At 40.8% G+C, this 26,780-nt stretch overlaps 1 protein-coding gene across 2 annotated transcripts; it reads left to right on the plus strand.

Moving 5' to 3' along the window:
• Nucleotides 1–1,778: 1,778 nt before the first annotated feature.
• On the plus strand, nucleotides 1,779–25,570 carry PIP4P2 (phosphatidylinositol-4,5-bisphosphate 4-phosphatase 2). Of its 2 annotated transcripts, none has more exons than XM_061448162.1 (7): nucleotides 1,779–2,028; nucleotides 8,386–8,531; nucleotides 9,936–10,042; nucleotides 11,808–11,931; nucleotides 17,432–17,484; nucleotides 22,756–22,846; nucleotides 23,974–25,570. In XM_061448162.1, the coding sequence occupies exons 1-7, from the start codon at nucleotides 1,923–1,925 to the stop codon at nucleotides 24,115–24,117; spliced, it is 771 nt and encodes a 256-aa protein (XP_061304146.1). In that variant the 5' UTR covers nucleotides 1,779–1,922; the 3' UTR covers nucleotides 24,118–25,570. The 2 variants fall into 2 exon arrangements, with proteins under 2 accessions (XP_061304146.1, XP_061304145.1); XM_061448161.1 differs by having other exon boundaries at nucleotides 1,783–2,028; nucleotides 8,383–8,531.
• Nucleotides 25,571–26,780: the final 1,210 nt, after the last annotated feature.

Raw genomic sequence — 26,780 nt, forward strand, 5'->3', positions numbered from 1 at the left:
AGAGGTGGCTGAGTTCTAGGTGATGGCACTGTAGGAATGCTGGGTGGCACCTGGCAGTCATGTCTGCTTGTGTACAGAGTAACTGCTTATCTTCTGGTCACATGGGTGGAAAACATCTGTTTTATCCCAATATAGACTGAAAAATACATCAGGGAAAGCTATTTTCCCTCTTTGCTGGAGACTTCCAGATGGTGCCTGAGTGGGTTGTCTAGCAGAAGGAAATTAAGTCCCTATGTCCTTAGAGAGCTCAGTGACACACTAGGGCAGCAACTTCTCAATTAAGCGGCAGATTTGATACCGTGGATTTATCTCCTCATGTTTAGAGTGCCCTTAAAGGTTACCACCACTTTCACACCACAGTGAGCACTATGCCTCAGTCGAGGTCCTCACTGCTGGCCTACATCCTCAGACTGCTGGAAAAGGCAGCAGTTAAATCAACTATAGCATTCCCCAGTATTGATATTTATAACCACAGCATTTCGGGGGGGGGGGGGGAGGGGATGAGAAGACAAACTGTTTCCCCCCCTCCCCCAAAAGCATTTTTTTTCCCAAAAAAAAATTTATTTTAAAAAGGTTGTTCTGTTTCTCCTCCACATACTCTCTTAGAATCATAGAATCAGCGAGGTTGGAAAAGGCCTTTAAAATCGTCAAGTCCAACACTAAACCATGTCACTAAGGGCCTCATCTACATGGTTTATTAACACTTCCAGGGATGCTGATTCCAGCACTGTCCTGGGCAACCTGTTCCAATGCCTGGCCACCCTTTTGGTGAAGAAATACAAAAAAATTCTTCCTAAGATTTTTTTTTCCTAAAGATTTTCCCTAATACCCAATCTAAACCTCCCTGATGCAGTTTGAGGCTGTTTCTTGTCCTATCCCCTGTTACCGGGGAGAAGAGATTGACCCCCACTTCACTACAACCTCATTTCAGGTAATTGTAGAGTGATAAGATCCCCCCTGAGCTTTCTCTTCTCCAGACTAAACAACCCCAGTTCCCTCAGCCGTTCCTCGTCACACTTGTACTCCAGGCCCTGCACCAGCTTCGTTGCCCTTCTCTGGGCCCGCTCTAACACCTCAATGTCTCTCTTGCAGTGAGGGGCCAGAACTGAACACAGGATTCGAGGCGCAGCCTCACCAGTGCCGAGTAGAGGGGGACGATCACTTCTCTGATCCTTCTGGTCACACTGGTTTTGATACAGGCCAAGATGCCGTTGGCCTTTTTGGCCACCTGGACACAAGTTCAGCTCCATCCGTCAGCACCCCCAGGTACTTTTCCGCCGAAAGCTTTCCAGCCACTCTTCCCCAAGCCTGGAGCGTTGCTGAAGCCACCCTCACTCTACCAGTCCGTGCAGCTGGTCCTCACCAGCTGGCTAGAGATCTCTTCACCCCCTCCTCGGGACTTCCTGAGGCAGGCAGGGCCGGGCCGGGCCGGGCCGGGCCGGGCCGGGCCGGGCCGGGCCGGGCCCGGCAAAACCGCGCCTCCCCGCCGCAGACCCGCCTCCGGCGGCAGTGCGGCTGCGGGCAGGTCGCACGGCCGCCGCAGGGCAACCTCAGGGAGGTACCCCGGCCCGGCAGCCCCCGGCCTCTGCCCTGGCCCTGGCCCCGGCCCCGGCCCCGGCCCCGGCCCCGGCCCCGGCCCCGGCCCCGGCCCCGCCTGGCCCGCCGCAGTGGCACATCCTTGCCTGTTCCACTAGAGGAAGCCAGGTCTTCTCGGGCCTGCCCTGCTCATTAGCCCGTGAAGGGAGCACGGAAGGAGGCAGGCCCAATTAGCGCAGCCCCCGCCCATTCTCCCCGCCCCGGTCCCATTCATTCCCAGCCCCTTCCTCTGCGCTCCTTCCCCTCTCTCCGGTGCTGCCGGCCCGGTTGCCTCCCCGCCCCACGCCGAGATTCCGGCAGCGGGAAGGGCCCTTCACGCCGCAGCTATGGCTGCCGAGGGGAAGGACGAGCGTTCTCCCTTGCTCTCCGCGCCAGGCTCCGGCAATGTCACCCCGACCGCGCCGCCCTATTTGCCGGACAGCAGCCCCCGAGGTAAGGTGGCCGCTTCCCTCCCCGCTCGCCCGGCGCCACTGAGCCGCCACCTGCGGGGCTGTGCCGGGCAAGGGGCAGCGGGGCGGGCAGGCCCGGAGGGGCTCAGGGTGGGGGGGCCGGGGCACTGCGGCCACAGGGGACGAGGCGGCTCCGCCCGGCTGCGGCGGCTCCTCCGTCCTTGTCGGCGGGTGAAGTTACCGCCGCGGCGGGACTGGGCCGGGAGCCGCGAGCGGGGGAGAGCCCTCGCCCTGTCCCGGCGGCAAGGGACGAGCTCGGCAACAACAGGTAACGCCGGTCAGGGCCGGGTAGGCCGAGCTCTACGCTCCGGAGGGAACTCCTCGGAGGAGAAAAAAAATTACAGTAATTGTTCGCAGTGGCAGAACGAGCCCGAACCAGTCTCTTTATTATAACTTGCCCGCATGTCGGAGCTTGCAAGGTAATTGTTGAGCTCCGGTTCCCCCATTAATTAGGAGCAGGATGAATCCTGAGCTATGAACAACTAAACTCGGTGGAGCGAGCTGCAGGGCGGCAGCAGCAGAGCTGTAACGCAGGAGCATCGGAGCAGACTAAAGTACGCAGATCCCTGTCTCATCATTAGCGACCACGGAAGTGCGCTAATCCAGAGGTGCCAGCTACCCAGCTCCTGGTTCGGCAGCCAGATAACGCAGGGGCTCTATGCAGGGCCATAGCTGAACCATTAGGATGTCCTTGCAAACATATTTCAAGGCCGTGGCTGGTACTGGCTTCATTTTTGAGGGAGGTCAGATACTGTGGTTACAAATCTGGAATCGTGGCTTAATAATATAGTATTACATTTCTTGCACAGACTTAAAAAATCATCCTGTTAATCAATACTGAATTTTTAGTAAGCAGTTGAAAAAACATATTTAGAATCGGGAGGTTTACAAAATACATTAGTAGATTCCCTCCCTGCCCCCATTAAATGTTCTGGAGCAGAAAGTGAGGTGGGGAGAAAGCTGAAGGAATGAAGACTAAATAAGATTAGTGTAGCTCTGCTAGCAGTAGACTTTAGAATGTAAGATTACAGCCCTGATTTCACTGGCTCCAGTGTGTTGGCCCTTTGAGGATTTTTATGTAATTGTATAGGTTCAAGACACATGTATGCAACTAGAATGCTTTCAGTGAGCATCTGTCTGTTTTGAATAATATTTAAATTCATGGAAAGCTAGCCCTCTTTGCCTTGACATGAAAATATGTCTCAGTTAGTGCTGTTGCTAATGTTGACTGTTTACTTAGTTTGAATTGCAGAAATGAATATTGGCCTGAAAAACAGCAGAGGTTGGTTTGAATTGTTTCTTGTTGTTGCTTTTTTTTCCAATCAAATTGTGTAGGACTGGCATCATCCCTTAAGTTTTGTAGTTAAAAGAAATCCAGAAATCCACCTTAGTTTAATTTCTGTTATTCAGTGTTTTCATTCATAGTAGTCCTTATCCTGTAACTGTTACTTTTGTGCACATTTCAACCTGTTTTTAAGAAGGTCTTTACAGACTTAAAAAATAATGAAGATGCATTAGATCAGGGACTCTTGTTTGAGCCCAGGGTAAAACTCATGACCTGGAAACAAGCAGGACCCCAAATGCTCATTTCGGTTGGTAGCTGGGTCCTGCTGTGCCTTCAGGAGTACACCTGTAGCTCATCTGTGGCCCCACTGGGGGGGTGTGGCAACTGAGATAAGTGGCTTGTTCCCAAAAGTGAGGAGGAACCATAGAGCTTTCTTAAATGTCAGACATCTCTCCACAAGTTGAGGACCTCTTGTTGGATCAGTCCACAAGTAAGCATACTGGGTAGCACTTCAAACGTGCTCTACAAAGCTTACAAGAAGATATCTACAGAATTAAATTTTGCAGAGCTGCGACATCTGTTCGGTGCCTCTAGTTTCCTTGCTCTGTCAGTAATCCTTAGTGAAAGGATCTATGCAAGCTAAACCACCTTTTAAGCTAACAGGCAGTCTTCATCCCTCTCCTTAGCACAAGTCCCACTTCCCATAGAGAGAAGAAGCAATCTAGTGGGGAGATGGGTTTTGCTTCCATACCCCTTTCTGCAGTGCTTCCTTGCTTAACATCTGGCTGATGTGGAGCTGCAGAGGAAAGAAGAAGCAGCTGATCACCATCCAGACTACCCCCTGAAATACGTAAATAGATTTATCCCTGTAATTATCTACTGTGCCCAATATGTCACCATGAGCTTTAAATTAGAGAGGCCATGGTTTGCCTCTTCCCTTGTGCTGAGACCCAGCTGACCCTGTTCAGAGTAAGCTGGTAGGTGGTTGAATCCTGGTAATGGCTCAGGGTTTGTTTATAGTGATGGGTGCAAGCAAGAAAAATCTGTTCGATTTGGACACGGGCACATTATTTAAGAAACATTTCACATACACTGTGGGTGGGACCATCAGCTCTGCTCCCTGTACTAAGGTAGTTATTCAGTGCTTTCCCCCACTTTAGGCTTTTTTTTTCAGGCTTTCTCAGTCCTTAATGACCTCTCTCTGACATAGATTATTAACTCTTGTTCTCTCACCCATGCCCCCCCAGGTCAGATAAAGTAATTTTATTTCATATTTTTAAACAAATGAAATAGCAAAACAACCCCCAAAACAAACTGATTTCTGTTTGACCCAGGTAAGCCGCAGGTGATGCTTTGTGGTTTCTGCCCTTCAGATAGCAAGGGAGGAAAGTGCCTAAGCACCACAAGGAATTCCTAAGGTTGAATATGTGGTATTTTCGACTGTATCTCTGTCCTATGGGGGTGAAGAGGGAATTGTAGGCTAGTCAGATGTGCTGCATGCTAGGGCACTCTGCTAATCTTGCCGATCTAATTACTGTTGGATTTTTATTTTTTTTTAAATGAAAAACTGATAGTAAATCTGTAAGCTGGTATGTCAGCAGCAAAGTATTCAATATCTCATTAAATGTATCCCCAAAACTCTGGTGTGTACACGAGACTTGCCAACCATATAGTCACATCCACCATGATGAACCTTTATGAGCTGGTTTTAGCCTGAAATTCAAGCTGTCAAAACCAAACAAAAAAGCATACCAAATAATGTGAATGTTCTTTAAAACCTCTTTATTTAAGTGGTAATGATCAAACTCTTGAGATGATGCCTTTATTTTTCCTTTTCACTTCTGCCCCCTTCCCCACCCATATACTTTTCCTTAAATTTAATTTTGGTGGCTTTTGCTGGTTTGGTTGTTGGGGTTTTTGGGGGGTTGGGTTGTTTTTTTTTTTTTTGAGCTCTTCCAAGTGCACTTTTTCTTTAAGCATGAAGGTTGCAGTGCCAAGATACCTCAGGCTTTCTGCTCCATAGCAAATGTTATTTCCTGCAGCACCACTCTGAAAAGCAGCCATTATTCGCTTGCTATCTGAAATTTGCTGAGCTAGCAGGACAGGAACAGCAAGGCTGCTTACCTGGAAGCCAAGCATCTCCAGGATGAGGTTTGAGAACTGGCTGGCAGTGTCTGCATGTGCTCATGTACCTCATTTAACCAACTTTCAAAATCCTAATAGTTGATACTTACTAGCATGTTACAGAATATTATAAACGTCTAGAAAGGTATGGTCTCCAGTTCTTCAGCTATTGCACCATTGTGGAAAGCTGAAAGTCTGGGGCATGTGTGTTGTCATTTTACCTCCTAGTACACCTCGAAAGGTACTGTTTGTGTTTTCTTTGTACAGCTGTGCTGTGTCCAGTTGCTAGAGCTGAGAAGTTGTGCTTTAAATCGAGAGGACAAAGCAACAAAGTTCTTTAACATTATTGTTGTTTTGCAGAAAAGCAACTTCAAAGCTGGGACTGAACTGTAGGGATGTCTTGACAGAGAGTTTGATGTTTGGTCTACTGGACATGCTTTTTTGGTTTATGGTTGTTTTCTAGCCAGAAAGTGTGTCAGCTGCTTGCTGCAGGAGAGTTAGGCAGCTTGCTTACGGCCAAAACCCCCTTGCAGTAGCCTTGACTTTGCCATTCACAGCTAAAAAACTGTTGTTCTCATCATCCAAATCTCAAACCTGGCTTCTGCAGTGGTCTAATATGATTGATATTGTTTCCAGCTGCCAAAGTGTGTGTGGGCTGGGGTTTCGTCTTGCATGTGTGCTGTACGGAAATTAGGGTGTCACAGTACTGCAAAATATTTGTTACTCCTAATACATCATTCAGTAAAAAATTATTTTCTAAGGATGTAATTCCTGAGAAACAGAAAAAATCAGGACAATACTTTTACGTCACCAAGGATGTTGGTTTCTTCAACTGCTGTACCAAAGCTGAAGGTGTGAAGTTTGCTTGCTCAAGTAACAGAGCATCAGTTTGTGCAATGACTTAAGAACTGCATTGCTGCATATAAGTTAATTTTGTTTCTCATCTGAAAGAATTCAAGTATGTGATTCTCAGACCATGAAGGTGCCCACCTTCCTTCCACTGCCTCTGTGAGTTAAGATCAAGTACAGGTTTGGATTGTTTGTAGCAAATAACAGCACTGAACAGCAATGCTGCTTCAGAGGTTTGTGATTATTTTTTTCTTATATCCCTCCAGCTTATGACATTCACTTGAAAACAGAGTGAAGGAGTGATGAGTGCTTTCTTATAGGCTTAAATTTCATACTTGATCCTGTCACCTTTGAGAGCAGTCTGTCATTTCTTCCCTTGCTACCTTACAGCAGATACTGCTCTGTTCAGTGTGTTTGTAAACTGAAAGTAGTCTGATCTCTCACTGCTTTTCTCAGGATTTTACTGGCTGCTTAGGTATAATTATGGAATAATTTATTGAAGTCCAAGGCTGCAGAGTATTTCAAACTACTAGTATTAAAAAAAAAAGTTAACTATGAAATACTAAGTCCATTCCTTATTTGCTTACCTGAACAGCCCTGAACTTCTTGATGTTCAATAACATCAAGACAAAAGCCAGTACTATTACATGCCAAACAATTGTGGTGATTAGCTTGTGAGAGGTTGCTGTGTTGTTTTCATTCCATGGATTCTTGAACTGAGAGGGATCTTGAGCACTGCCTCCTGTTTGCAGTGGTCTCAGGACTGGTAAAGCTGAAATCTGCCCTTCCACAGGGGCCTGGAGACGCTGTGGTCTCTCTTGTGTTAGCCTTTCCTAAGTGATTAAAGACCTCCTTCTGCCTCTGTGCTTTGGCTCTTGGACAACAAAAATATCTGAACCCTTCAAAGCAGAAGCTCTGAAAGTCCAGTTAATTTTTATTTATTTCCCCCCCCATCAAGATGGCATAAACATGGTGGTGTTGCACTCAAAAAAGAAGCACTTCATGCCATTTCAAATCCAAGACCTGTTTCCTTAACAGGACTTTTCTGTATTCCTCACCTAAAGCATTGTGTCCAGTTCTGGGCTCCCCACTCCAAGAGACATGAAGCTCCTGGAGGAAGTTCAGCTAAAGAGAATGACTAAGGGTTTGGAGCCTGTCTCCTGTGAGGAAAGGCTGAGATAGCTGCTCCTGTTCATCCTGAAGGAGAGAAGGCTCTGCAGGATCTGATCAGTGTGTTTGAGTATCAGAAGGGAGGGTGTCAAGAGGACAGGAGCAGACTCTTACTGGTGGTGCCAGGCAGTCGGACAAGAGGCAAGGGGCATAAACTAAACCATAGGAAGTTTCACCTGAACATGAAGAAATGCTTCTTCACTGTGAGGGCGACTGAGCATTGGGACAGGTTGCCCAGAGAGGTGGTGGAGTCTCTTTCCATGGGGGATACTCAAGAGCCACCTGGGCACAATCCTGAGCAATGTGCTCTTGGTGATCCTGCTTGAGCAGGGAGGTTGGACCAGATAACCTCTGGTGGTCCCCTCCAGCCTCAACCATTCTGTGATTCTGTATTTTTACCTGTAGTATTTGTTACTATGTGATAAACACTTGCCTATGTTTCAGTCTCTCCAGATGTTTCTAAATGCTGGTTGTGGCTCTTCTACCTACCTGTGCCTTGTTTTATCTTCTGTATTTTTTTCCATCTGAAGCCAGTCTCTGGTTGCTACTAATCTGTGGTGGATTTGAGGTTTGTTCAGGGGTTTTCACCCCCTTTTAAAGACTGTAAAAAGCTGGTTTGAAAACAAAGTTGCATAGATGAGCCTTTTGACCAATCTGTTTTTCTGGGGTGACTTAGTGTTGCTAGTATGCTTTATGTACAACTACAGTTGATGTTGGGGTACACAGAAGTTGTGGGGGAGAGGAAAGCGAACTCAGGTTTGTCTTACGTTTATACAAATCATTAACTTAAATTATTTTTTTATATATATATATTTCATATTTTGAAGCTGAGACTGTTAGATAGTATGTTTGCTGATGTTGTTTTAGGATCCTCTGTTTTTCCAACTGAGATTTCCTGATCTCTTGCAGCAGAGCTTCCTCCTCCATATACTGCCATTGCAAGTCCAGGTGCCAGCGGTGTTCCTGTAATAAATTGCCGTGTGTGCCAGTCGATAATCAATTTGGATGGCAAACTACACCAACACGTTGTTAAGTGCACAGTTTGCAATGAAGCTACGGTAAAATGGATTTTTAGCATTTTCTTTTTGTGAAGGAAAATGGGGGGAAATTGAAGTAAGTTGCTGGTAGAATTCACGTCCTCACCTACAAAGTTCCTGCTATACCCTGCAGAGGACCTGTCAGCACAGCTGACTGTGATGTAGCTAGTGTGCAGATTTCAGAACTGCTGGCCCGAGGATGGTCAAAAGCAGTTAGGATAAATCTTCATGCTTCTGAGCTGACTATGCAGGATGTTTCGTTCTGACGAGGACAAAAAGCAAACGTTGTTTAAGCAATTGCTCTCCTGTAAAGAAGGGTGAAGCTGGTTTTGGTGGGATGAAAAGAACAACTGAATTAATTTAACAGTGGAAGAAACAAAGTAACTAAACCATACCTCTCTCTGACTGTATGCTTTCCTCCTGCAATACTATTCAGTCAGTTCGTTAGCTTGCTAATGAACCACAATGCAACTGTCTTGAGGTGCATAAATTCTAGGTTCTTCCCTAGTGATCACAGACCTTTTTGCTCTTCTGTCTTCTTCCCCTTTTTGTATTTCAAGTCATCAGTATTTTTCCTTCTGCTTCTATTTATTAATTTATTCCTTCTTGCCAGTTTTATTTTGGGGTCTGATATTGCAGCATTCCACAGCAAGGGGCGGCATTTGCATGAAAAACACTGGATGGGATTTATATTATGAAATGAGCTTCAAAATATGTCCTGAAAATGGGAAGCGTTAAAACTGTAGAACTTTGTTCTTTCTTCTTTTGTTTCTTCCTTTTTTTTCTCTTTTTATCTAAGAGAAAGTAGAGAACCTGGCATTAATACGCACTTTGCCTGCCAATATATAATGTTTCAAACCAAAGATCTTGCAGCTTTTGGTTTGCTGTATGAAAGGGACCTGGAAACTTGACTCCCACATTGGAGAAAGATAATTTCAGTACAGTTTAAATTAAAATTACAGTTCTGTGATGTCTACATAGTCTGTTGGAGACTGAGAACCAGACTGATGCTTTCACTGTTGAGTAAAGCCATTGAACTGGCAAGGAGACTGGTTTGATGTTTTGACTGATTTTTGTTTTTTTTTCAGTATACTGCTACTTAAGCTCACATTTTAAAAAATGACTAACCTGAAGTTTTAGCAATGACTTGAATTAGTCATTGCTAAAAATACAAATGTTTTTTCCATTAGTTTGCAGAATCTCTTGTTTTTTTCTAGTGAGGAAACTTGCACTTCTTTCTCTGGAAAGAGAGAAAGCTTCTAATTTTGACTGGACTCAGATTTTCTCTGTAAGAGGAACTGTATTTCTCTGTTAGCCGGAACTTGTAACTGAAATTGTTCTGCTTTGTCATACTGTTAAGAGGAAAAAATGTGAATTGCTATGACTTCTGATGTGTGTTCTTTTGTGGGTTTTTTCTTTGTTTAGCCAATCAAAAATCCTCCTTCAGGGAAGAAGTATGTTAGATGTCAATGTAACTGTCTCCTTATCTGTAAGGATACGTCTCGGAAAATAGGCTGTCCAAGACCAAACTGGTAAGAATGAAAAATTGTAAGTGCTTTGAAAGAGTTTTCTGTAAAGCTGGTTTGTGTTGAATATTTAAAACTGAGAGGTTCAAACCTGTACCCCTGTACACTGGACATTTACAGAGCATTATTGAGTTACTGCAGACACAGGTTGTGCTAATGTCAGTTTTGAATTATTATTATTTTTTTAAGATTAACTTTAAAGAGGAAAAATTGTCTTTTTTTTCTTATTTAGTGATAGTCCCAGATGTGTGTTTTCCAATTTAGCTACTTCATAAGGAAAAAAAAATCTTATAAAGAACAGGGAAGAAAGTACTTGTTTCTGGGACATGCCTTTCATAATTTCTTGCAAACTCAATTATTGTAAGCACACAGGTTGCTACCTCTGCCTAGCTTGGACTGGGGACTTCAGAATGAAATGGGAGAGAGCAATACATTGGCTTCAGCCTAGTTCTTCCTTCTTTAATATGCTGAGTTTTCAAGTCTTTTCTCATCTCTTGACTTCAATTTACACATTCTTTATAAAGAAACAAGCTTCATTGCCATAGTGAACATTCTTACCCTTGGGCTTTGGGTGTTACAGATACCACTGAGGTAGGAGGTTTTTTTATTGTAAGTGGTGCAGCTCTGTCAGGAGAAATTGAGATGAAGGCTGGGTCTGCAGGTATATGTTCTACTGCACCAAGAGCCCTGATTGCCAATCTGTTGGCTATTCTGATTTTGAAACATTTGGGATGGATTTAATTATTTATTTATAACTAATGCAGTGTTGAGGAAAACTTAAAAATTACAAACATTTTCTAAGTGTGAAAAAATGTTCATGGGATGCTTCAGTTGGAATATATCGTGGTTGGTAACCAAGCAGAATCAGAAACTCCTTAATGTTGTTAAAATAATCCCAAAAGCATGTATCTCAGCAGTTTTTCTATGATGGTAAATGTATTTACCTTACTAGCAGATGAGCAAATTTGGGGTACTTTTAAAAGAGAGTTGGGGATGTGGCCTAAATGGAAGGCTTCAGATTGAAGGGAGGCCTCCCAGAATACAATCTTGGTTGTATATGGAGAGAGATGCAGTGCAAGGTAAATAACGTTTTAATTTTTCCCTTCACTTTTTTCATGCTAGGAAGCCTGATGCTTGTTCTGCTTTGAGTTGGTTAATTTGGGTACTGTCATTTTGGGCAAACAAGTTGTATAATTAAACTGGAAACTTGACCATAAAAACAAATACTTACAAACTGCTTTTTAAAGTAAATTGATTGCATTTAGTCAGCCTGGGGTGGTTTTCTTTTTTAATTCATTCAAGTTGAATGGAATTTTTACTGTACAAATATGGATGTGCTGCTTATATTGACCTGGTTATAGTAGTGTGGGAAGGAGTATCTGACTTGGGAAGGAGAATGAGGTTATAGAAGAGTCCTTACCCTTTCTGCATGTTTCACGTGGGTATGTACGTTCCAGGTCATGGGCTTGCCTCAGCCAGGGTATTAAGACAGCGTTTTCCTGAGGAGTGTTTCTGCCATATGATGGCAAGTCTTTGATCCCTACAGGGTTCTGGCTTGTGTGGCTGATCTTGCAGTGAAAAAGAAGGTTTTGAAAACTGAAAAGGAAAACACTTTGGAGAGAGACCAAAACTGGATGCATTGTCTGTTTCCAAAAGCAGATGATAGTTTAAAAGCGTAAAATATTTGGTAGTGACTGAGCTAATTGCTTAAGCGCATCGTCCTTCTCTTTTGCTGCCTTAATTACATGTACATCTAATGTTCTTAACGCAGTAGACGCATCATTACTCTTGGTCCAGTAATGCTGATCCCAGAAGAGCAGCCAGCTCAGCCTGCCTTGCCAGTTCAACCAGATGGAACTAGAGTGGTGTGTGGGCACTGTGGAAATACGTTCCTTGTAAGTAAAGCACCACGTTTGCCTTTAACCTCACCGTGCTATCCCGCAAGCTATTTGTTGTAAGCACATTTAAGAGCATATTGCCTCACAGTATTGCATCATTGAGGAACTAAAAGCTTCTTCTGTGCTCACGTTGCTATGGATGTTTGTTCTGTATGTGGTTATTTTTACATGCATGTAAAACTTTTAACAGTTTTTCTGTGCATGTGTAGGTAAAGCGTAAAGTCGGTCTTGCTGGTTAGTGATGTGAGACTGGACGGTGCTGGCAAAAAATGTTATAATTCCAGGTTCTGTTCTGCTTGCAATGATGGTTATGTTCTGCAGCGGCTAAGAGAACTGTTGTGCTGTTGCTGTATGGGCCCCTGAAAGCTGTTTGTTACCGCATTTGCCATTAGCTTATCTGTAGTTGTTACAGAACTGGAGTTTTTTGGTTTCTCTGTGAGGCTGACAGTTGATCGTGTTTTTGAAGTGGATGGGTGCAAGAATACTCACTTGCTGTTGAACTGTTTGTAGCCTTTTACATGGATAAGCGGCTTCCATGCTTGAATATTGATTGCAATGCACGAGTTAGCTTTAGCTTCAGCACCTAGCAGTGCTTAAATATTTGTCAGGTTTGAGAGTTACGGGAAATGGCTGAGTTAAGGGGTACAGCTGAAGGCCCTGAACAGCCACCAGAGTGGTGTTACATTCATAAAACAAAGGATTGTTTCAGGCCAGAGAACACTCAAGTGCATTTTGTGAAAGGAGAAAAGCTTAGGGGATGGCACTCCATGCTGGTTTGTATCAGCAGTGAGAGAAGGGTTCTCTTGTGATGCACTCTATAATGGAATAGACTTGTGCCTTCAGGTTTATGGATCAGTGAGGTATGCTGTAATGGCTTAACTACTGTAGTAGATGATGAATGCAGAGACCAAGAGATGGCTCTTACACTTTTTTTTTTTTAAAGGGAAACTAGGGAATTGATTATGAACTTACAAGTAATGTGCTACCTGGAAAACCAGTAGATGCTTGAGAAATATTCTGTCTGCATTTAACCCTTCTAAATGCAAGCCTGTATAGGGCCTTAACTATTAAGAACATTGTATGCAATATAGAGTAATGTTACTAACAGAAAACTACTTGGATCTACAGAAGAAAAAGTTGTCTCAAGTATGTATTTTAAAACAGGATTCTTTTATTAAAGGTTGCCTTTTCTTCTTTTTTTTAATATAGTAGTATGCAAGTAAAAAAGGAAGTAGGAAAGTGCTGAGTACCTGCATGAACACTGTACTTTGATACAGAGTCATAATCTAATTTTGTAATGCAGTTATGCTTTTTAGCACAGCTTTAAAACTGCACAGGTTAAAGTAGTACTGTAGAACAGTTATGGCATTAAGTTTTAATGTCAGCTCAATGCACAAGACCTTCTACTATGTGATTTTAAGGTGGTTTTTTTTCTTAATTATTAGGGAAAGTCAGTGCTGTGAAGTAAAATTCCCATTGCTAAATTACTGGCTGAACTTTGCAGGCTTTCATAAGTATGGGAGTTTTATTTGTCTTCTATTTGCTTTCTGTAAGTGCAGCCCAAATTAATTCTGTAGCTTACACTATGGACTTCTTTAGGTGAACATAAGGGGAGAAAGCACCAAACCCAGAAAGGCTGATTTTGCTCCTAACTACTAGATTATGCCTTAAAAGGCTAGGTTTTCTTGAAATTTGTGCACGTGACTTCAGATCTGATGGTTGCTTCATAGTCCTATCTACCAGTAATACCAATTTACCACTTCACAGAACATTGAAAAGTAACCATTAAATTCATTAGAAATTTGAAGCTTGAATTCTTTTATGGTAGTTATCAAGAGACAAACCCTTTTTTCTCACTTTACACAGCGTTCCCACCACTCTTCTGCTGATTCTGTGATTCTATGATTCTATGATTCTATGATTCTATGATTCTATGATTCTATGATTCTATGATTCTATGATTCTATGATTCTATGATTCTATGATTCTATGATTCTATGATTCTATGATTCTATGATTCTATGATTCTATGATTCTATGATTCTATGATTCTGTTATTAAGTTGTGAGGTTCTGGGAATAAAACTTTAGTTAAGAAAAATCAGGAAATTGCTTGGCTTTGAGTGAGCAGAGAAGCAGAAAACGGAAGTGCTTTAGGTAGCCTGGAAATTCAGCTTCTGCAGGGGTATTTCTGCCCTTAGCTATATCCACATTTTAAAGCAAATACATAATGCTGAATGTTCTCAGCAACTCAATAAGGTTATCTGTTTTACTTTACTTGGCTGTTAAAAAAATAAATAAAATAGACAAGCAAAGCTAGAATTGCTGGAGTGTAAAAGTCAAGTTGTTAGTTGCTTGTTCAGTGTTAAGTGTATCAACTTGTTCATCACCTTTCCAAGACTCTTTTGTTTATTTGTGTGTAAGTATGGGCTGGGCTTTCCCTGCCTCTGTGTGTGGGGGTTGTTTTTGACAAATTGTTAAAAGCATGCTTCATGCTGTGGAGTGCCTTAAAACTATCTCTGTCTTAGCTGGGAAAATGACTAAGTTCTGAGGCAATACTGAACTATCACTAGTTATTCTCATTTTGTTCATCAGATTATTTTTTTCTTCAGTAATCTGATAGGATGAAGTCCCTTGTGTTTCTCTTTCTGGCAACTGGAGTTCAGGCAAGTGGAAAAAGTGGTGGAATAGAAAAGGAGGGCAGGAGGAGGGTTTAAATGTCTTGCTAAATTGCAATCTGATCAGGTTTAGGGTTTTTTGGGAGCTTCTGGACTTGGTCTGTGGCTGAGATACTGTTTCTGTCAGCAGTAAAGCATTCACTGCAACCCCTCTCCCAGGGGTCTCTGGCTCTGAAGATTTGTGGCTGTCAGAGGCTGAGTTGGCTTTGGAGATGTCCCTGTGTTGTCCTCCCCTCCACCATCTGTCTGCTACCATCTTGATTTTGGGTAGACCCTTGAGAACAGGAGACCAGGAACAAGCTATGGAAGCCAGATGCTGTAGGCTAAGCACTGCACTTTGTCTGTTGTGCTCTGTCAGTTTAATTTTTCTAAATCTCATCAAATATGAAAATTATTTCTTCTGAAATAATCAAATAGAAGACCTTTTCTCCTCCCCACCCCCTTATTTTTTCCTCTGTCTTGTACTGAAGGTACTGAGAAGTATTTTAGGCTCAGATGGAAAAAAATTGACGTATTTTTCTAGTAATTTCCTTGATAGATGTCTGGTTTTGTCCACAGCTGAAACACTGAAGAGCTCTCTGAAATCTTCATCTGTGTTTTAGTACATGTAACTAGAGGTTTGGACTATTGTTTATTGTATTGTTTCAGTTGGAAAAATAGTGTTTATTCTCAGCAGGGAGTTAAGTTTCATGAAACTGTAACCTCAGATTTTCTTAACAAGATTAGGTACTTTAAAACACTCTGGAATACATGTTAAAAAATAGCAGGTTTAAGCATGATTTAAACTACTTGTTAAACCCACCAAAACTCCACAAATTACAACATATATGAAAATAACATTTTCCCACTGTGCTAGTGCGATCTAAATTCTTGTAGCTTGAATGTCTTGTCATATTTTTGCTCTTTTTCTGCAAAATTTCCAATTTGTTCAGAAGGCTTTGTAACAGTCCTTCTGTTACCTCCAGCTAACTCTCAATGAAAGCAGATTGATGCCTCTTTATTTTTTCCCATCAATATTTGAAGTCCAAATGCATTTGAGTTTGTATCTGTTAGTAATTATGGCTAGTAATCAGAAATCTTAGAATAAATAAAACCCTAGAAAGATTATTAATGAGTAACCTTGGAAATGGAGTTGCTTACACTGGGATAAAACTTAGTGTACAGCAGTGAAGTTAAATTACAAATATGTAAAATTCAAGTCCTGGATTTACACTCCATTCTATTTCTGGAATTGCAGTTTAAAAAGCATAAAGAGCAGCTCCGAAGAGGCCTGTCTTCATCCCTGGTACTGACAGTTGCACCTTATCCCACTTTTGCTGTGTAGAGCTAAGGGAAATTGAGCAGCTTTTGACATGGATGCAGGAAAACAGCTAACTTGCTCATCTGGCAGGAGCATGGAAGTAGAATTAATGCTCCTAAAATGCATTGCTCAGGTAGGAAGTATTACAGAAGCTTTTGCTTCATTAAGGGATAAAATAGAGCTGTGCTAAGTCAGTTTGCTCAAGTCTTTGTAAACAAATAAAGAACAACTATGTAACTGGTATTGTTTTTGGATACCTCAGGACCAGGAAAAAAAAAACAACCTAGTATCTTTTTAGTGGAGGATTATCCCCATTAGAAGTAAATAAAACTGAGGGAGACTCTTCAAGAGTCAGGAAAGTGCACCCTAAATACTATAGATCAGAACCTCTCTTGCATCAAAACCTGCTTCTACTGGCAAGGCGTTACAAGCCACATCCTCTTTCTTTGCCCATCAAATCATAACTCTTCTCAGTGTTTAAATGGTGCTGTGCTCTAGGTAGGTCCTGTTTTCTGTACAAGGATGGGGTCTGATCTTTGTTCATAGCACTTATAACAAGGCTGTTCACTTCAGCAGATCAGCTCCTGATTTCTCACAGAGATAAGGATCTGAATGAATGCACTGGTGGTCTGTGCTGTGGCTTCTTCCCCAGCTGGTAATTTGCAGTGTGACCTTTTGAATAAATTAAGTAGTGAGGGGAGAATTATATTTCACCAGGAAACTGTGCAAACTGTCCACTTGAGAAAGGCAGCAGAAGACAGCTGCAAGTACAATATAAATGCTTGCAGAGCAGAGAACAATAATCCTCCCCCCTTGTTCAAACATGTTTAAAATGCTTGTGTAATACCTCTATTACCACAATTAAATTTAACAGAAAACTGTTGTTTTTAAGTGAGTGTATGACTGTGTATCCTGGGGTTGAGGTAGTTCTAGGCATTACTTTCACTAAAGCTGTTTCCAGGGTTTTTGACTGTGCAAGGGAGGACTGTATCATGTACATATATCACCCTTTTAAAATGTCAACAGTAGCCAGTGGTGGTCTCTATTGGTATAAAACCTGTAAAGACATGTACTTTCTCAAATATTCTTTAATCTTTCTGTGCACTGTTTTCACAAATGATGAAAGGGTTGGGGAAAGATGGGAAAAGGCATCTATCTGTAACTGTGCCAAAGAAAACACATTTATTTGGATTCAGGGTATGTGCACAGTCCTGGAAATAAGAGAAAAAAAATTGTATTAATATCATCATGTTGCTCATACTGTGCCTGTGCATGAAACCACATTACGTCAAGTGAATCTTGTAATACTAAGGCAAGTCATGGGAAATGTTCAGATGGAAATCCCAGTCAATTCCAGTCCTGTGTTGCCACTGACAAAAGGGCACTGCATTTATGGAAGAAAGCAAGAAACAAATAAAGCCTGAGAAGCAGAATGTTTTCATAGTGATGTTTAGTATGAAGTACAACAAACACTTTCTCAGGCCAGTTTTTCAACCTTTTTATTTCTTTTCTCTTTACAGTGGATGGAGCTGAGGTTTAACACACTAGCAAAATGCCCACACTGCAAAAAAATGTAAGTTCTTGCAAAGCAAGGTTACATAAATTAACTGCTAAATGAGTTGCCAGACTTTCTTCCATAAAGTCTTTGGAGTAAAATGTCGGCCATGCTGATTATTTTGCTGTGCTTATCTGAATTTCAGGACTAAGGAGCATGTTATGTGCACATGAATTCTCCACTCTTTATGCACAAATCAGTAACACTGACAAATCCAACGTGCGTTTATTAAAATGCTCTGATTGAATTGCTAGAGGCATAAATAAGCTGTTGACAATAGACAGGAATGGGTTCTTAAAATTAACAACCTGCATCCTTGAAATTTTACCACTTCATACAGTTAATCAGGTGTCATGTTTAAATGCAGAACTTGAATTGCCTTATTGTAAAAGGAGGAAATGAAATAATTTTGTCTTAATTTCATAAAGTTGACAACTAACTTGTATTAAGTATCTCAATGCATTAGCTTGTTTAATATTTATAAATTACTGTGGAATAACTTGTCTACCCACCTGCTATTTCTTCAGTAAGGAAGAGAAAAATTAGAATACAAGAGCTGTCAGTGGTTTATGGTTTGGTTTTTGTTTGGTTTGTTTTTTGAGTGTTTGGGCTTCCTTATCTAAGGTCACTTAGAGTTGTTAAAAGCTACGCTACTAGCATCTCTAAATTTGTATGGAATCTTAACCACAGGGTGCAGGTCCGTTGGGAAGCAGGACGCTTAGGGTATTGGGATATTAGGGACGCTGTAGGTATTGGGATAGCATGGTCTTCTAACAGTGGTTGAAGGTATTTGATAGAGATTCAGCCTGCAAGTATATTTAACTTGAGGAGTGTAACCCATTGGGTGTGGAGTAGTTGGTATGTTGTAGTTTGCTTGGGTCAAAAAGCTCATGGTCTTGATGAGATGTTGCTTTGCAGGGGTGTTCTTACTGGCTGTAATTCCATTCAGTCCTTTCAGTCCTGGGGGGATGGGTTGGTGTTTTGTGGTTTGTTTTGTTAGTTTGTAAACTAATTGCAGCTTTGTTTTATATTTTACCATGTCACACTTGATAGTTGACCTTAGCATTTTTCTTGACTCTGGCTAGGTACAAAATCATTTGCTGTTTAGTCTTTTTAAAACTAAAAAAATAAATCAACAAATCCCAAACAAACAGAAGCCCAACCTAAACAACAGAAAAAAAACAACCAACCTTCTTCAAGGAACAGTCTAAAAGTCATACTATGTGATCTTTTGGTCTGTCTTCTGTTGATTTGTTGCTTGTATTTTGAAATCCAGCTGGAGTTTAAGGATTCCGTAGTATTTTTGTCTGAAAGGTGCAAAGCAGCTATCTGTATGTTATAAAACCAGAGCATCTCTGCAGTGCGATTTGTGCAAATTACAGCTTGCTTGGCACTGAATCGCAGAATACAAAACAAACTTTAACAAATAGACATTTCTGTCCCTGGGTTGAGGATGCAAACTACGGAATACTATAACTTAGCTTTGAATGAGTTGCTTGATATCTTCCTACAACTGAGATGGGATGGTCAAGAGTTCTGCGTTTCTAGCAGCATAAACATTTCTAATGCTTGGATTTAAGGCACTGTATAGGTGAAGCAGAGCTTTGAGTTGTGATGATGGGATAAATAACTGTAGTGACGTGCTGCTTTTGATCAGCCCTTTGACAGAAGTCGTCATACCTGTAGCCAAGTAGTCAGAAGGGAATGTGGGGTTCTTTATTTCAGTTTATTAATGCAAAACTTCTTTCATTAGTAGCTGACTAGTCAGATACAAAACTATTCTTTCCTTCTGTTGACTCGGATTATGATTGCCACTGAAAAAAGGATAGTGTAGACTAAGGGAAAAGGCACCAGAGGATAATACCTGGGAGTGGAAGAGAAACTGTTTCTTTTTATTCTTTTCGTCATCTTTTGTGTATCAAAATACAAAATACCAGACGTTTATCAGCCTGTTTCCCAACAGAGTGAAAGGTTTAAGGAAAGCTTCTGGTATTTCTCTCATGTAATGATGGAGAAGCAGCAGGAACTGTTTTTTGTCTGCTGCTCTCTTTCCAAAGGTGTGTATTAAATCACCTAGGTACTTCAGGATCATTAATTCAGTTCGTAGCAAGACAATTGAATATTACAAGGTCTTGCTTCAGAATGTCAAATCTCCCTATTTTTCCTTTAGAACCTATTTATTTTTCTCTTTAAGGTCGGACAATGTGATGAACTCTAATGAATTTATAACACTTTTGCCCCACAAAGTCTGCAAGACCTTTAGGAGAGAAAGGGATGTTGAAACCCCATCACTACTGTGGAAGCTAGTTTCAGCAGTGTTCTTCACCTTCAAAATACTGTCATTTTGATCTTCCTCTTAAAAACCCTTCTAAGGGCATGTCTGAAATCCTGGCGATAATTTCTATTACTTGAAGCACAAGTGACCCTGCATTCTTTCCTGTGCTACTCCTTTAATAGCCTTTGTCCCTTGTGGTGGTTTTCCCCTCTTCTAATTACTACCTGATGCTAAATTGGCTTTGCTGTCTTTTATATCTGCTGCTGCTGCCCGAAGGTCTGGCAGGTGCCTTTGCTTCCTTAGCAGCAGCTTGGAAAGAACGAACCGCTGGCTTCTGGGTAGCTTTTTAGGAAGTTCACTCTCAGTAGTCCCACAATACAAACAGCTGCTTCTGCAATTTGAACATGTTCTTTTGATCCCAGTTTTAGTATTTCCAAATGTGCCTGTCAAAGTTGTTGCATTTGGTAGGGTTTGGGGTAGAGTTTTAGCTTTCTTGATTCCAAGTTAGTTTGGGTGGTTTATGTGTAATTTGGGGTGCAGAGGGAAACCTCACTATTTAGAGTGTCCCAGTGGCTAATATAGCTGTCAGGAGATGAAAAACAAATTACAGTTTATTTGGATTACTAAATATTCCCAGGTCTGTTATGTGACTACAGAAACATAGACTGTATATGTATTTCATCTGTGCCTTCTGTGAGAACAGAAAGGCAGTTAATTTAAGATACTCTTAAGGTTTCCATTTCTTTTGTTTTCCTGTTTTTGAGGTGATGGTTTCTCCCCTCGCCTTTTTTCCTGTATAGGAGGGGACAGAGAAACATGGGTGGAAAATACACATGCTATTAAAAATGCATGCACAGTTCAAAACAGGGTCGTAAGTCAGACAGCTCTGAAAGTGAAGGTCTCCTTCCCAAAATGAACTTTGTATCCGTGTGAAATACACAGTGCAGCGAACATCATGCTTAATTTAGGTGTATTGAACCTGACATTTCTACCAGCTTATCTTAAGGTATCCAGCCCTGTAATAGAATTAGCTGTCTGAGTACACAGCCAGGAAATCTGCAAATGAGGGAACCTGAGGTCAGTTTGGCAAGCTCGGTGCTCATCAGTTCAGCTTTTGGAGAAGTCTCTTCCCTGTCCCCTTTTATAAAACTTCTGTGTTTGGGTGTTTTTTTCTTATGTAACTTGGAATCAGACAACATACCCCTCTTCTAGACTGGCTGTGGAGATATTTAGGGTGGCTTTTGGTAGGTGGGGCGAAGGGAAGGGTCTGTGTGTGAGAGGGTGGTAAGATACCACTATTTCCCCAATTGGGAATTCTCCCACCTTAACCCCCAGTCCCATCCCGAATGTGCATGCCGAGGCTTTCAGTAAGAAGTAACTTCCCATGAGAAGTTAATGAGCAGAACAGTTTTGGAATTTTTCCTTTTCTGAAAACATGTAGTAGATGGCTTGTGAGTGGTCCCTATATTCTACCCTTCCCTTGAAAGCTCAGTATGTAAAGCTTGAGGACTGTGGGTTTGTGCTTTTTTTTTTCTCTTGGAGTGTTTTAGAAATTCCTTGTAAAGAAATAATATTGGAGTAAAGCTGCTTAAACCAATCTATTTGAAGCCTTTCTAAGATGAATGCTTCAAAAATTCTAGTCACATGCTAAGCATATGAGGCCTTACTATTGCTAATTAACTGGAGCCAGAAATTTGGTCAGTCATATGACAGATGTACTACTTCAGTAGCTCAGCAGTGTTTTCTTTGTTATACATACATCTTGAATATGTTGAACTATCATGAGATGAAAATTATTTTCCCTTGCATGTTTGAACACAGAGTATAAGCATCCCAGTATTTCCAAAAGCATGTTGATCTCTTGGAATGGAATGAAGTACTTAACTAATGACAGCATGCTTCAGGATGCTTTCCAAAACTACCTCCAAGATAGGTGGTACATGTCTTATGAAAGCACCTTTGCCTCCCTGGGCCTTTCAGTGGACCTACACATTAACTGTATTTCAGTGGAATTAAATTGTGTTCCTGTTCTCATTGGCAGAGCTCTATGTGATTGCAGATGAGTTACTTAAGATGTATTTGCTAAACAATGCTGAGCTTCTGGAATAATTTTTCTAAACTGTAATAAAGAATGAAATGTCTTTCTTGCATTTTGTAATCTGTTTGACTGAAACACTGTAATTGTTAGCTTAATGCAGCTAGAGACAGCTAACAGATAGAGACAAAGCTGTCTGTGTTGGAGTTCCATGTCTAGATGATGAGTGACAGAACTTCCAGGGGATTTATTTACCTTGGTTGCCAACAGTGATTTTTGCTGCTCAGGTAGCTTCTGGTAGAATCCTAAAAGAAAACTGAAAAGTAAAAAGAACTTGTCATGGTTTTGAAGTTACTAAAAAGTGTCTAGAGGATTTCAGTCTTTGGAAATGTTGAATGTGAAAAATTTTCTACGTTTGTGACTAAATGTTTGGGATCTTTTTATCTTCAAGAAATAGGGTAGAATTTTAGCCAGTCAACAGTATTGAGTGGAATACTCCATCAAATAACGTGCAGGTTGTTACATGACATTTACTGTGAGTTACTTGTATCCTGTGACTGTATTAAAGCCATGTATTAAAAGTCTAAAGGGTGTCTTGCAACCTACATAGAAGCTGCAAAGCAAACTTGGCTTTTGCAGTTCAAAAGGCTCCACCATACTTAACCTGGGTGCAGTGTAGATAAAGGAGGTAGGTGCACTCAAACTGTAGGTGTGGCACCTCTCTTTGTTGTAAGCAGCTACATTCTTAGATACTAGATAATCTTCACCAATAGGTCACCTTTAAAACAAGCATATGGACTCTGTTCTTTGCTACTTGGTAAAACTGTAAACTTTGCCTACAACTTTATAAACTTAAGCTGGTGTATGTGTATTTTCATTCTGTTCCCCTTCCCCCATTTAGACTGAACAGTTATTCATGTAAGGGGGTTCTGTCTATGGTTTGTTTTTTGCTTTTAAAATGCTGTTTGTTTTCTAACAGTTCTTCTGTTGGAAGTGCACTGCCACGGAGGCGCTGCTGTGCATATATTACAATTGGAATGATATGCATCTTCATTGGAGTTGGATTAACTGTGAGTGGTGTACTATGATAGACTTGCAACTGTGTGCCAGGGGTGTGTGGGTACAAGGGAGCACCTTGGTTGGCAAGCTCTTCTCTTCCCAGCATTTGAGTAAAACCTCCTAAGTTTGTGTGGGTTTTGTTATCTCTATTAAAACCATGGACTTAATCATCTGAGTTGGCCAGCAAAATGAAGTGTTCCTAAAGAAAAAATACTCTGGCACTTTGAGAGTCTCTTCTTTCTGATGTTGAATTTAACTTTTCATTTATTTTTTTTTTAATGAAAAATTATTTTACTTCACTATAGAAATAATGGAACATCTTGCTCTTCATAGGACTCTCAAAACTTCCAGGTTTCCAGAAATACATATTGCTGGGAATATAGATCCAGTGGAGGGGAATGGGATTCCAAAAGTTGAACATGTATATGCCTTTATAATTTGTACATGCTGTAAGGAGTAAAACCAGATAAGCTATTTACAAATGGGAAGGCTTACATTGTTGTTACTCTGTTAGCCAGAAAACTGTCTGGCTTGTGTGGCACTGAAGTACTTGTTACTTGAGCCAGCTTTCTACCCAGAAGTCCCAGGAAAATACAGATGAGGAGATGCCTGCAGTTCAGTTCATATTGGTGACTCTCATTATACCTCTAACTTGTATTATAACTCAGATAATTTTCTATGTGACCTTCAGTGACTTAGAGGGAAACTGGAAAATCCTTCATAAAAACAGTGACAGCCAGAAATATAACCAGTGAGAGTTCCTTTCTTAACAATGTTACCGAGTTGAAAAATGTGAACACATTTCTCCATGAGGTTTGCCCAGAGGCTTGTATAGCCTACATCCTTGGCTTGTTTTGTTGTTTGTTTTTTTTTGGGGGGGGACCCAGCTGGGTTAAAACCCTGAGGAATGTGTTGTGTGACCTTAAACTTGGCCCTGCTCTGATCTGCAAGCTGGCACTAGAGACCTCCTGATGTCCCTTCCAAGTTCAATTATCCTATGATCATGTAAAGTTAAGCCAATAAAATATCTGTTCATCATCACCATCGTTAGAAAGGTGCTACAGTGCTTCTCGGTATAATTTGCTCTTTCCTGAAGAGCAGATAGTGCTGCTGTTTGACGCCTGTTTTCTCTTTCTAGGTTGGTACACAAGATTTTGCCAGGCGGTATCACGCAACGTATGTTTCTTGGGCTATTGCTTATCTCTTAGGTTTAATCTGCCTCATCCGAGCCTGCTACTGGGGAGCCATTAAAGTCAGTTATCCAGAACATAGTTTTGCATAGAGAAATTTAGATTATAGCAGATGAACATCTAGTAACTCTGGATATTACATCATGGACACTTTTAAACCTTCCCTGTAAGGATTCCATTCTGTTCAAAGTAGTTTTAAGACTGGGGGTCTCTAAGAACAAATGTTCATTGCACTACATAATATGCAAATAGTTTGTTTTGCTGCTAGATTCCCTAGCTCTGAATACTAAAGCTGTGTTTACATGTTCATAACTCTGTCTTCATAGGTGTTGAATTTTATTTCAACAGACAGTATTAAGTTTTACATTTCCTTTGTTATGTTAAAATCCGTCTGCCATTTTTCTAGATGATCAGTAAGAATTCAAAAGCAAGAGTGTTTATAAGTGTTTCTACAGTAGCTTCACATTTGTACTTAACATTTTAACTAAAATTATATCAAAGTGGCTTGCTTTAAAACCTAAGCAATAAGCATTTTGCTTGAACTGCTTACTGTATCTTTTGCCTAAGATGATAGTGACCTTATTCAGGAAATGAAAGTTGTGAGTGTACTTTAAAAGACTGACACTGTTGCTAGAGACATTTGTAAACACTGTATGCTTTGAGATTTTTCAGGTAGAAAGATGCTGTTTTGGTAGTCCGATTAAATTTCCATTTATCCAGGATGGGATTGCAGTTAGAATAAATGCTGTCTTCTCAAGGATCCGTGGATGTAGGTGTTTGGGTTTGGTTTGGTGTTTTTTTTTTTGTTTGTTTGTTTTTTATTAACTGGCAAATCCTAAAAGCCAAGCTTGGATAATGGAACTTAACTCTGGTTGTATGTACAAGTTCTTTAACAGGGTCTAAGGGAAGCATTTCGTATGACTTTCATAATACTTCAATGTCACATAGGTGACAATAAGATGGTGATGGGTCGCCTCTTACTTTCCTCTGATCATGTCGGAACTTCCCTGTTTGGGAGACTGAAGCACTGGTCACTGCAAAGGGAGACGCTGTAAATTCACATTAACTGCCATAATAAGAAAATGAGCAAATTATAACGTGGACCATTCCATCGAAGTACATCTAGTCAATTTAGCACTGACTTGCGAAGAGAATACGGAAACAGAATCTTTTCTAATGATGTATTCATAAGGATTGAGGGACCAGTTCTTGCACAGCCCATCTTGTAGTTTAAACAAGTACTTGCTAAATTTGGAAGGAATGTCCTGGGTGATTTAGATGACTGTAGTGATTTAGATAATGGGGTAAGATGGGTGAATTAATGTGGATGTTTCAGGGATACATGTAATTTAAATTATCTATGTTCCTGCTAAGACAAGATGATATTCAGATAAGGATTTTGGAGCACAATAAATGTAAATGATCAAACTGTAAATGATTTGTCTTTGTATGATGCTAAATGTATAAAAGCAGTAGCTCAGGATTACAATGTACCTTTTACAAATAAACTAATAAAGAAATAAAGATTATTATTCAAACTTAAAATATTTTGTTTGTTATATGTAAAGGAAAATACACAAATGGAAGAATTTCCTGGTATGAGCAGCGAAGGCATTGTGCAGCAGAGGTAAGTTCTGCATTTTTGCCAGATGGCAGCCTCAGGAATACAAGACAGCAAGAACAAACTACCCATGTTTTGGGAAGAATGAGGAAGTAAATAAGGGATAAGACTACTGTTTGTGATTGTTTTCTTCAGTCAGTGGCTTATTGAGGGGAATATGGTAACATACTCTATTCTTTTCCTGATTCTGTTTACATCCTTTTGCTGTAGGGCTTTGCTATGGTCATTTGCATCTTAAACCTTTGAATGCTCTTTCCAGGTGTCTTGTATTTCAAAACGCTGCCTGCCCTCCACCTCCTGAAATAAAGTAGGCTGCAGCTGTACAAAAAGTTGTCTACTGCTTTTGAAACAAGGGCAGGGGGAGCTTAGGCATGATATTATATTAAAGAATCAAAGGAATTTGTACTTCCTCTCCCTGCCCCCCCCTCCCCAGTGTTAAGCTGTACTTGATTTCCTATCTTATGTTTTCTCCTTAAATTTTTTGAGCAGAAGGGAAGATACCTGGGCAAAGTATTTTTGTTTGGATAATAGGACGATACTTGCTACTATTTCCTTTTGCAAAGTGAAATGTAGTTATTTCTATAAAGTTACATTTATTGTGTCACTGCGTTTCAAACATTTTGGGGGACATAAGAACCATTTTAACAATGTAAGAAAATTAATGGCACAATCTGAAAGGATCTCTATAAAAAACTCAATTGGATCTGGCTACTTGTGAAACAGGCTTGTTTGCAGAGTCATGATCTCTGTTGAACTACATCTCAGTCTGCTAAACTTATCTAAGCTAAGTTAAAAACAATAAAATAATCCTGTCCTGTGCATACTGACCTTTTTACTGAACTCGTTTCTTCCACTGACTTTTAATAGACTATTCCTCAATGTATTATTTTTGTGTTAGAGGTAGATTGGAATTCACAGTGAAAGGCTTCTGCACTTTCAAGTTTTATCTTCCCCCTTCCCTACTCTCCTTCCCATTAAAAGAGTTTTCTTACAAACTGAGTGGTGTTGTCTAGGAAACACTTCAGGCCTTAAACTGAGGGAGTGGTTTGTTTGTTTTCAGTTGGGGTTTTTTGTTGTTTTGTTGGTTTTTTTTAATTGCAAGCCTACTGCTGGGTCTGTTACTGGTTTTGTTTG

The sequence above is a fragment of the Pezoporus flaviventris genome, unplaced genomic scaffold (assembly GCF_033815535.1).
Source record: "Pezoporus flaviventris isolate CSIRO_AGI_PZ_B2104156 unplaced genomic scaffold, CSIRO_AGI_Pfla_v1 ptg000007l, whole genome shotgun sequence".
Lineage (NCBI taxonomy): Eukaryota > Metazoa > Chordata > Aves > Psittaciformes > Psittacidae > Pezoporus > Pezoporus flaviventris.